This window comes from Melanerpes formicivorus, unplaced genomic scaffold, assembly GCF_026170545.1.
Source record: "Melanerpes formicivorus ecotype bairdi unplaced genomic scaffold, bMelFor1.0.p_v2 SCAF_116, whole genome shotgun sequence".
Taxonomy (NCBI): Eukaryota; Metazoa; Chordata; class Aves; order Piciformes; family Picidae; genus Melanerpes; species Melanerpes formicivorus.
Genome location: NW_027142468.1, coordinates 1,344,158 through 1,355,361, shown reverse-complemented (window position 1 = coordinate 1,355,361; position 11,204 = coordinate 1,344,158). Strand labels below are relative to the sequence as shown.

Here is an 11,204-nt window from a genome sequence, read left to right as displayed (position 1 = left end):
GCTCCTGCCCGGCCCCAGGCTCCTGCCCGGCCCCAGGCTCCTGCCCGGCCCCAGGCTCCTGCCCGGCCCCAGGCTCCTGCCCGGCCCCAGGCTCCTGCCCGGCCCCAGGCTCCTGCCCGGCCCCAGGCTCCTGCCCGGCCCCAGGCTCCTGCCCGGCCCCAGGCTCCTGCCCGGCCCCAGGCTCCTGCCCGCCCTTGCTACACGCCCCGCCCAGCCTGAAGCTCCGCCCAGCCCGAGGCTCCTCCCGCCCTTTCCCGCCTTTCCATACGCCCCGCCCCGCCCAGCGCCGCGCCGCCCGCCAGCCCGGCACCCCGCGCCCGCCTGCCGCGCGCCCCAACGCCCCGCCCCGCCCCCGCGCATGCGCAGCCGTCGGCCGGAAGTGACGGCGCCGCCGGAAGTGGCGCCGGGGATCCATGGCGGCGCTGGGGCGAGCCGTGGTGAGTGGCGGCGGCCGGGGTCGCTTTCTTCCCCCAGCCCGGGGCGGCGCGACCCCGAGGGAGCGAGCGAGCGAGCGGCGTGTGCGGCCAGGGCGCGCCCCCGGCGTTTGTGAAGCCGCGGGGTTCCGCGAGGGGTTGGGGCTGTGCCGCCTCCCCGTGTCTCCCTCCTCCGGCAGTGGTCTCTGGTGGAGGAGCAGGTTCGAGCTTCTCCTCCGGAGCTTGTGGTTACGTAAGAGTTATGCAAGGCTCAGTACCCCTCATGGGGGCCTGGGAAATGGTCCGCCTGGTGCTCGCTGGGCGCAGGCTGTGTGCCCTTTGGCGTGGGGAGAGCCGTAGGTAGGTTTGGGCAGCTCCATTCTCCTGCGTTTGTGCAATTCTGGGTTTGCTTTCTCCTGGCCTTTAAAGTCCTCGCAGCACAGCGATGCGTTTTGCATATAGTCTGGGAAAGGAAAGCTAAGTTTGTGTCTGGGTGGGATTCAATCACAGCACAAGGTCACGGGGGACTGGGGACAGGCTTGCCAGGAGTGAAGACCTTCAGGGTGAGGGCGATGCCCACCTACCAAACCGATCCACCTGGCTCGTTGAACTGCTGTCTCAGGGTGTGGTTTGCTCAAGCATGGTGAGCCCTGTCCTTTCAGCCCTCAAGGTGAAAGCAGCAAGTGTCAACCTGCCTGACAGCAACTGATATCAGTGACCTTAAGTTCCTCCTCCCTCCTCCTGTTCCTCCTCCATGCTCTTCCCTGCTCTGTTGCCTATCTCTGCCTCCACCAGCATGCATTTTGTTTCCTGGCCTCTATACTTCAAAAGCCTGAGCAGCAGAACTGTGGCAACAGAAAAAGCTTCCTGCAGTTTTAGTGCATCCAAGGGGCAGTCACTGGCAAGGAGGGAGGGGGAAGCCAGGCAGGAGGGAGCAGGGTGGGTGGTAGAGAAGCAGTGAGTCATGCCTGGAGGTGTTTGCAGCCAGGCTGGATGTGGCTGTGAGCAACCTGCTGTAGTGTGAGGTGTCCCTGCCCATGGCAGAGGGAGTTGACAGGAGCTGAACATGAGCCAGTAGTATGCCCAGGGGGCCAAGAAGGCCAAGGGCATCCTGGCCTGCAGCAGGAAGAGTGTGGCCAGCAGGAGCAGGGAGCTCATCCTGCCCTGTGCTCAGCACTGCTCAGGCCACACCTGCAGTCCTGTGTCCAGCTCTGGGCTCCTCAGGTTAGGAAAGAGGTTGAGCTGCTGGAAGGTGTCCAGAGAAGGGCAACAAGGCTGGGGAGGGGTCTGGGGCACAGCCCTGTGAGGAGAGGCTGAGGGAGCTGGGGTTGCTTAGCCTGGAGAAGAGGAGGCTCAGGGGAGACCTTCTTGCTCTCTGCAACTCCCTGCAGGGAGGTTGTAGCCAGGTGGGGGTTGGGCTCTTCTCCCAGGCACCCAGCACCAGAACAAGAGGCAAGGGATGGAAGCTGCAGCACAGGAGGTTCCAGCTCAGCATGAGGAGGAACTTCCTGACAGTGAGGCTCCCAGAGGCCTGGAGCAGGCTGCCCAGAGAGGTTGTGGAGTCTCCTGCTCTGGAGCTTTCCCAGCCCTGTCTGGATGTGTTCCTATGTGACCTGTGCTGGATTCTCTGCTCCTGCTCTGGCAGGGGCTTGGACTGGAAGCTCTCCAGAGGTCCCTTCCAACCCCCAGCATCCTGTGAGCTGTGAGGTTTCTTGGGACCATAAATGAGTCTGAAATTCTAAACCTCTCAGCAGTGCCTGAGGAAAGTAAGGCAAAACTGGGAGCTGGCTGAAGGCTTTGTAGAGATCCCTCAGTCAGATGAATGCTTCTTAAGCCTTTGGAGTTACCTGGATGTGGTGGTGGTGTAGTTTGATGCTGCAGGCAGCTCACCACTCCCTTCTGATCTGTTTCTGCCATCAAACTTGTGCAGCTGATTTTTCTCAAGTCAGGATTGATCCTGCTGCTGAGCACAAGCTGGGAGCTTAACCTGGGGGGGGTGTTGTAGAAACAACTGAAACTTGGGCAAGGAAAATGCTTCAACTGCTTCAGAGTGTTTGTGTCCTTTTCTTCATGGCTGGTCTCTTCTGTTCCAGAGCTGCCAGACTGGAGTAACTCAGTGGATAACAGCATGCAGTGGGTTGTTGCAGGCAGCCACAGCCCAAGGCCAGTGTAGGAGGATGCTGTATGGTGTCTTCCAGGTAGGATATCAGAGTGTGGTCAAGGGTATGAAAAATGGCATCAACTAGGAAGGAAAAGTCATGGCTTGGAAAGAAAGAGGCTTCCAGAACACCCCAGCTGGAGCTCTGGGGCCAGTTGTGGAGCCTCTGTGCCAAGAAGGATCTGGAGGGGCTGGAAGGTGTCCAAAGAAGGGGCTTGAAGGTGCTGGGGAAGGAGAAGCTCAGCAGGAGCCAGCAGGGAGCACTTGCAGCCCAGAGAGCCAAGCAGAGCCTGGGCTGCAGCAAGAGAAGTGTGGCCAGCAGGGCCAGGGAGGGGATTCTGCCCCTCTGCTCCACTCTGCTGAGCCCACAGCTGCAGCTCTGGGGCCAGCTCTGCAGCCTCTGTGCCAGGAAGGCTCTGGAGGGGCTGGAAGGTGTCCAGAGCAGGGCCAGGAGGAGGAGCAGAGGGCTGGAGCTGCTCTGCTCTGGAGCCAGCCTGAGAGAGTTGGGGTTGTGCAGGCTGGAGAGGAGAAGGCTCCCAGGAGACCTTCTGGTGGCCTTCCAGGAGCTGCAGGGGGCTGCAAGAGAGCTGGGGAGGGACTTTGGAGGGGGTCAGGGAGGGATAGGACTGGGGGGGATGGAGCAGCACTAGAAGTGGGGAGATTGAGCTTGGATGTGAGGAAGAAGTTGTTGCCCAGGAGGGTGGTGAGAGCCTGGCACAGGCTGCCCAGGGAGGTGGTGGAAGCCTCCTGCCTGGAGGTGTTTGCAGCCAGGCTGGAGGTGGCTGTGAGCAACCTGCTGTGGTGTGAGGTGTCCCTGCCCATGGCAGGGGGTTGGGGCTGGCTGAGCCTTGAGCTCCCTTCCAGCCCTGAGAGCTCTGTGACTCTGTGCTAAGGGTGACTGGGGAAGAGTGAAGCCTTCACCTGTGCATGCTCATGCAATGGTTTCTTCTCTCCTTTTCACTAGAGGCACAAGGCCAGCAAGTTTCAGCCATCCAAACCCTGTGGTGGGTTGGTGGAAGCCAGTGGAGCCATTGCACTGCCACACAGATCCTTCTACAACACAAAGAAGGTCAGAAGTGTGATGTGGTGATTGTGCTAGCAGTGACCCAAGTCCAGGTCACATAGCTCCTGTCAGCAGTGGCAGGAGGGGATTGGATTCTGTGTGAAATGTTTTGGTAGAGTGGAACCAAGAGCCCCAAGAGCACCAGAAGTGCTCTGCTCCTTGCCAGGAAATGAAGTCAGAGAAGGGAGATGCAGCTCCAGTTGGGTTCTCTAGGGTGGAGGTTCCAACCCTGGAAGGGACCCCAAGGATCACCTCCTCCAACCTCTCTGGGTGACAGCAGAGCTGAACTGAGCTGCCCAGCACCCTGCCAGGCTGAGCCTTTGAACTGTCCAAGGCTCTGCTCCCTAGGATCAGAGGACAGAAGGAGAGGCAATGGTCAAGATGAGCTCTGAGGATCCCTTCCAGCCCAGTGCAATCTGGCAGTCTGTGACTGCAGGATTCTGAGCCTTGCTCAGCAGATCTGCAGAGAGGAGCAGCAACCTTCCCCAAAGCCTCCAGCAGCTCTCCAGCAGCTCTCTGGGATGCAAGCAGCCTCTGGGACATGCTCAGGGTTAAACTGATCCCACAGAAGCACTGCAAGCAGCCTGCCCCAGCTCTGGGTTGATTGCAATTGCTGAAGGAAGATCTCTGCAGAGCTTTGGAATCACAGGATCCCAGAGGGCCAGCTGGGAAGGGACCCCAAGGATCACCTCCTCCAACCTCTCTGGGTGACAGCAGAGCTGAGCTGAGCTGCCCAGCACCCTGCCAGGCTGAGCCTTCCACCTGCCCAGTGCAGGGCACTGCACTGCTGCCCTTGGGAGAGGATTCCAGTGTCTGGCAGTGCTCAGGGGCAAACATTTCCCTCTGGAGTGCCCTGGGAATGTCCCCAGCAGTACCTTGTTCCCATCACCCCTTGGCTTTTCCATGGGGCCCCTTGTCACAAGGGAGTCTCCATGCTCCTGGCAGCCAACCTTTATGTCGTGGTCCATGGTGCTAAGGTCTCCCCAGAAGCTTCCCTTCTCCAGGCTGAACAACCCCAGCTCTCAGCCTCTCCTCACATGGCAGAGCACTGTCAGTGCTCTGATCACTCTCATGGCCCTTCTCTGCACCCTGTCCAGCCTGTCCACATCTCTTTTGTACAGAGGAGGCAAATCTGCACTCAGTGCTGCAGGTGGGGGCTGAGCAGTGCTGGCTGGGGTGGTCTGATAACTTCCTTACCTCTGCTGGTGCTGCCCTTCGTGATGCAGCCCAGCTTCCTGTTGGCTTCCTGTGCCACAGCAGCACAGTGCTCACTCATGTGGAGCACCAAGACCCCCAGGTCACTCTGCACAGGGCTGCTCTCCAGCCAGGTGGCTCCCAGGCTGAGCTGCACTCCTGGGTTATGTATTGCCCCTGTGCTCAGCACTGCTCAGGCCACACCTGGAGTCCTGTGTCCAGTTCTGGGCTCCTCAGTTTAAGAAGGACATTGAGAGACTTGAAGGTGTCCAGAGAAGGGCAAGAAAGCTGGGGAGGGGTCTGGGGCACAGCCCTGTGAGGAGAGGCTGAGGGAGCTGGGGTTGCTTAGCCTGGAGAAGAGGAGGCTCAGGGGAGACCTTCTTGCTCTTTGCAACTCCCTGCAGGGAGGTTGGAGCCAGGTGGGGGTTGGTCTCTTCTCCCAGGCACCCAGCAGCAGAACAAGAGGACACAGTCTCAAGCTGTGCCAGGGGAGGTTCAGGCTGGAGGTGAGGAAGAAATTCTTCCCAGCAAGAGAGATTGGCCCTGGGGATGTGCTGCCCAGGGAGGTGGTGGAGTCCCCATCCCTGGAGGTGTTTAGGCAGAGCCTGGCTGAGGCCCTTGGTGCCATGGTTGAGTTGATCAGATGGTGCTGGGGGAGAGGGTGGACTTGGTTGATGATCTCTGAGGTCTTTTCCAGCCTTATTAATTCCATTCTATTCTAAGTCATTCCTGCACAGCTTGAGACTGTGTCGTCTTCTTCTGGGGCTGGGTGCCTGGCAGGGGGTTGGGACTGGCTGAGCCTTGAGCTCCCTTCCAGCCCTGACAATGATTCTGTGTGCAGTAGGAGTGCTCAGATGATTCCTCTGCATCCATGTTCATTGTCCAGGAGCTTGAGAGGATCCCTGCCTTGAGCCCACCTTTGTACAGGAGCTAAGGAGGCTCAGCCTCCTGTTGGGAGCTCTGTAGAAGGGAGTTCTGTGATTCTGTGGTTTTCTTTTGCTACAAACAAAGCTCCTGAGCTGCTCTGCTGCCAGCTGAGGCTTCTGTGCTGGGAGTGCTTTGTCCCTGACTTGCTGAGGGTGACAGATGTGACATTTCCATTCCACAGCCTCTCTCTGCAAAGGATTCCTTGCAGCCCTCAGAGGAGAAAGTGAGTGCTTTCACCAGGATCATTGAAGCCCTGGGATTCACAGGCCCCCTGAAGTACAGCAGATGGGTAAAGCCTCCACTTCATCTTCCTCTTGGGGTTGTTTCATGCTTCCAGAGTTCTAAAGATGCAAATAAAAGGCCTCCACCTTTGGTCCTTGTGATGGAAAGAGTGCTGAGTGGAGACCTACCCAGCACCTCATGCCACTGCCTGCAGCACAGTACTGAGACACCTGAAGGTGTCCAGAGAAGGGCAAGGAGGCTGGGGAGGGGTCTGGGGCACAGCCCTGTGAGGAGAAGGCCAAGGGCATCCTGGCCTGCAGCAGGAAGAGTGTGGCCAGCAGGAGCAGGGAGCTCATCCTGCCCTGTGCTCAGCACTGCTCAGCCCACACCTGCAGTCCTGTGTCCAGCTCTGGGCTCCTCAGGTCAGGAAAGAGGTTGAGCTGCTGGAAGGTGTCCAGAGAAGGGCAAGAAAGCTGGGGAGGGGTCTGGGGCACAGCCCTGTGAGGAGAGGCTGAGGGAGCTGGGGTTGCTTAGCCTGGAGAAGAGGAGGCTCAGGGGAGACCTCATTGCTCTCTGCAACTCCCTGCAGGGAGGTTGGAGCCAGGTGGGGGTTGGGCTCTTCTGCCAGGCAGCCAGCAGCAGAACAAGAGGACACAGTCTCAAGCTGTGCCAGGGGAGGTTTAGGCTGGAGGTGAGGAGAAAGTTCTTCACTGAGAGAGTCATTCACCATTGGGATGTGCTGCCCAGGGAGGTGGTGGAGTCCCCATCCCTGGAGGTGTTCAGGAGGGGATTGGATGTGGCACTTGGAGCCATGGTCTAGCCATGAGGTCTGTGGTGCCAGCTTGGACTGGATGATCTCTGAGGTCTCTTCCAAGCCTTGGTGACTCTGTGATACTTCTGGCTGTTGCCCACCCACACTCCTGCTTTGGGATGGCAGGAATCACCATCCAGCTGCAGCCTCCCTTGCTCTGTGCATGGCCACCCTTGGCATGAGGAGGAGCAGTGTGTTTGCTTTGGGGAGCCTTAAGCCTGCTTGAATGTCTTCAGGTGTGAGGCCCCCACCTCAAATCCTGCCTCCACTTCTGGTGTCCCTAGCAGCAGAAGGGCTCAGAGCTGTTGGAGGGAGTCTTGCTTTGCTTGGTGTGTTCTCAGAACCTCTTGTCTGATTGTGATGGGAATGTGTAGCACAAGCCAGGCATGAGAGCAGCTCTGCAGAAAGAGGCTTGGGTGTGTTGATGGAGGAGAAGCTCAAGATAGGCTGGCAGTGCCCTCCTGCAGCCCTGCACACAGCTGCCTGCTGGGCTGCATCAAGAGGAGCGTGGGCAGCAGGGCAAGAGAGGGGATTCTGCCCCAGATATGTTCTGCCAAGACCTCACCTCAAATACTGCTTCCAGTTCTGGTGTCCCCAGCATAATGACACAGAGCTGCTGGAGAGAGTCCAGAGGAGGCCACAGAGATGACAAAGGGCTGGAGCAGCTCTGCTGTGAGCACAGGCTGAGGGAGCTGGGGCTGTGCAGCCTGGAGAAGACTCCAGACCTCAGAGCTGCTGCCAGTACCTGCAAGGATCCTGCAGGAAAGCTGCAGAGAGACTTCTCCTGAGGCTGTCTGGAGCCAGGCCCAGGGAGAATGGTTTGAAGCTGAGGGAGAGCAGGGTTGGACTGGATCTTAGGAGGAAGTTCTTGAGCAGGATGATGCTGAGACTCTGGCACAGGCTGCCCAGGGAGGCTGTGGCTGCCTCCTCCCTGGAGGTGTTCAAGGCCAGGCTGGATGAGGCCTTGGGCAGCCAAGTCTTGTTGAGAGATGTCCCTGGGCATGGCAGGGGGTTGGAGCAGAGGAGCTCTGAGGTCCTTCCAGGTCCCTCTGGCTGGATCCCTTCCCTGCAGCCTGTCCAGGTCCCTCTGGCTGGATCCCTTCCCTCCAGCCTCTCCAGGTCCCTCTGGCTGGATCCCTTCCCTCCAGCTGTCTGCTGCACCACACAGCTTGGTGTCATCAGCAAACTTGCTGAGGGTGCACTCAATGCCACTGTCCATGGCACCCACAGAGATGTTGAACAAGCCTGGTCCCAGGACTGATCCCTGAGGGACTCTGCTTGTCCCTGGCCTCCCCTGGGCCATGGACCATTGCCAGCCCCTCTCTGGGTGCAGCCCTCAGGCCAGTTCTGTTCCCATCTGGTCTAGAGGTCAGTTGCTTTGAATGAGACAGTGCCAACCCCCCTGGGGGGGCAGTTTGTGTCCCATGTGTTTGTGTCCCCAGTGTGGAAACAGAGATTCCTGTCAGCCCTGTGTGCTGACTCAGAGTTCTCCTTCCCTGCTGCTCTTTGCTGCCTGCTGTTGGCTGGGGAGCTTGGGTCTGGAGGGAGCTCTTTGGTGGTGAGGCCCCAGGAGGCCTGGGTTCCTTGTGGGCCCTGCCAGGGCTCTCTCTCTCTCAGATCTCAGGGAAGGTTCTTCATATTTCCCTGCTTCTCTCTGGTTTCTCCTCCCTTCCCCCCCACCTCCTCTACCCCCTGAAACTTCCAGGATTGAATTTCCCCCTCTCTGCTGTGCTGCTTGCAGGGCTGCCTTGCAGGGACCCTTCTGTGCAGTGTGTTTAGTGCCAGGCCCTGCCTGGGCTGGGGCAGTGGCTCTCACTGAGGAGCTCTCTGCTCCCAGGCAGCATTTCCTTTCAGAGTGAGCCCTTCCCAGCTCCAGCCAGCAGTGTGAATGATTTCACTGCAAGAAGCTTGGGGCTCAGGCCTCAGTTCTTTGACAAAAGCCTGGGGTGAGGGAGGTGGAAGGCAGTGGCTCCTGTGCTGGCACAGCGGCAGAGCACTTGCAGCACTCTTGCTGTTCCCTCTGGCTGGAGGAGAGGCAAATAATTGCTTTGGTGTGCCATGAAAAGCAGAAACAACCTCCCCAAAGCCAGCCCAAGCTGAGTGCTGCCTCCTGGCTCAGGGCAGTGGCCTCTGGAGTCCTCAGGGGTGTTCAGTCTTCTCCCCTTGGTGTTAGCAAAGGGGAAGGGCTGACAGCTCTCCCCTGGAACACCTTTGCTCTCAGCCACTGTGCTCTCCAAAGCTTAGGCACACCCTAGGTGCCTTCTAGATCACAGAATCAGAGAATGTTAGGGGCTGGGAGGGACCTCCAAAGCTCATCCAGGCCAACCAGCAACCCAGCACCACCATGGGCACCCAGCCCTGTCCCAAAGTGCCATGGCACAGCTCACAGGATGCCAGGGCTTGGAAGGGACCTCTGGAGAGCTTCCAGTCCAACCCCCTGCCAGAGCAGGAGCAGAGAATCCAGCACAGGGCACACAGGAACACATCCAGACAGGGCTGGGAAGGCTCCAGAGCAGGAGACTCCACAACCTCTCTGGGCAGCCTGCTCCAGGGCTCTGGGAGCCTCACAGTCAAGAAGTTCCTCCTCATGCTGAGCTGGAACCTCCTGTGCTGCAGTTTCCATCCACTGCCCCTTGGCCTGTCCCAGGGCACAGTGAGCAGAGCCTGGCCCTGGCCCTTCCCTCCTGCCCCCCAGCCCTCAGCTATTGATAGCCATTGATCAGATCCCTCTCAGCCTTCTCTCCAGACTGCACAGCCCCAGGGCTCTCAGCCTCTCCTCCCCAGGCAGTGCTGCAGTCCCTTCAGCATCCTTGCAGCCCTTGTCCACACTTCCTGAACACCTCCAGGCATGGGGACTCCACCACCTCCCAGGGCAGCCTCTGCCAGTCCCTGACCACTCTTGCAGTGGAGACTTTTTTCCTTCTCTCCAACCTCAGCCTCCCCTGGCACCATTTCAGGCCATTCTCTTTCCTTCTGTCACCTGGGACTGGGGAGAAGAGAGCAAGCCCCAGCTCACTTAGCCTCCTGCCAGGGAGCTGTAGAGGAGGAGGTCTCAATTTCCCTGCCCTTGCTCTCTTGCTGGGTGCTTTACCTGCTCTCTTCTCTGTCTCTGCAGAAGATCAAGGTGGCAGCTCTGAGGATGTACACCTGCTGTGTGGAGAAAACTGACTATGAGGAGTTTTTTAACAGTAAGTAGTTGGCCTTGTTGCTGCTATTTGAAGCCCTGCCCTGGTGAGGGAATGCCTGGTGAGCAGTCCTGGGGTGTGCTCACACCAAGGAATGGGAGAGCAGTGCATGGTCAAGTGGGAGCTGCCTGCCCTGCAGCACTCCCTGAGGTGGTAAGGATTGAGGAGCAGGCTCTGCAGGCTGGGGTTGGTGCAGTTTCCTCACTGCCATGGAGAGCAAGGAAGGTCAAAGAGGTAAACCCAGAACATCCTGGACTCTGAAGGGTAAACTAAGAATGCAGAGATTGCTGTGTGCCTCAGCTTCCACCCCTGCCCCTGGGGCTGGCATTGGGCATCCCCCAGCAGAGCCTGGCTCCAGCCTCTGGGCATCACCCTGCACAGCTTTAGCCCCAGCCAGGAGCTCACCCTCAGGCTGCTCCTCTCCAGGCTCCAGAGCCCTCAGCTTCCTCAGGCTCTCCTCCTGAGGAAGATCTTCCACTGCCTGCAGCATCTCTGTGGCTCTGTGCTGGACTCTCTCAAGCAGTTCCCTGAGGTCCTTCCTGAGCTGAGAGCCCAGAGCTGGACACAAGATTCCAGCTGAGGCCTCAGCAGGGCAGAGCAGAGGGGAGATGAGCTGTGAGAAGGAGCAGTGTAACTGGGCTGCAGGTGTGAGAACCTTCCCTGTTCCCCAGTGCACAACCTCTGTGCTGTGATGCAGGGCCAGGGACATCTCAGGAGCCTGCCTGACTCTCTCCCTCCTGGCTGGAGCAGGTTTGGCTACAACTTAAAGAGACTTTCTCGGCTCTACTGACCATGACAACATCCTGCCTGGTGGCTGTGGGGCAGGCTGTGGATGGAGTCTGCCTGGGCTGCAGCAAGGCCTTTGCCACCATCCCCCACAGCAAGCTCCTGGCCAAGCTGTCAGCCCCTGGCTTGGCCAGCAGCAACTCTGAGCTGGGTTAGGAAGTGGCTGGAGGCTGAGCCCAGAGAGTGGTGGTGAATGGTGCCACAGCCAGCTGGCAGCCAGGCCCCAGTGCTGTGCCCCAGGGAGCAGTGCTGGGCCCTGTGCTCTTTAACATCTTCAGTGATGATCTGGAGGAGGGCATTGAGTCAGTCAGCAGTGAATTTGCAGCTGACACCAAGCTGGGGGCAGATGTTGGTCAGTCAGAGGGCAGAAGGGCTCTGCAGAGGGACCTGGCCAGGCTGGGCAGATGGGCAGAGCCCAACAGGATGGCATTCAACAAGTCCAAGT

The 11,204-nt window shown here is 59.0% G+C and overlaps 1 protein-coding gene across 2 annotated transcripts in view; it reads left to right on the top strand.

Moving 5' to 3' along the window:
* The first annotated feature begins 372 nt into the window (after positions 1–372).
* UQCC1 (ubiquinol-cytochrome c reductase complex assembly factor 1) overlaps positions 373–11,204 on the top strand; it is a 62,876-nt gene continuing 52,044 nt past the window's right edge. The window contains exons 1-5 of one of the 2 annotated variants that reach the window (XM_068167380.1): positions 373–437; positions 2,507–2,611; positions 3,536–3,640; positions 5,937–6,044; positions 9,904–9,976. In XM_068167380.1, coding sequence (XP_068023481.1) covers positions 414–437; positions 2,507–2,611; positions 3,536–3,640; positions 5,937–6,044; positions 9,904–9,976 — 415 coding nt within the window. In that variant the 5' untranslated portion in view covers positions 373–413. Of the gene's footprint in view, positions 438–680; positions 774–2,506; positions 2,612–3,535; positions 3,641–5,936; positions 6,045–9,903; positions 9,977–11,204 lie in introns of those variants that run through there. The other variant, XM_068167381.1, reaches the window with a different exon arrangement.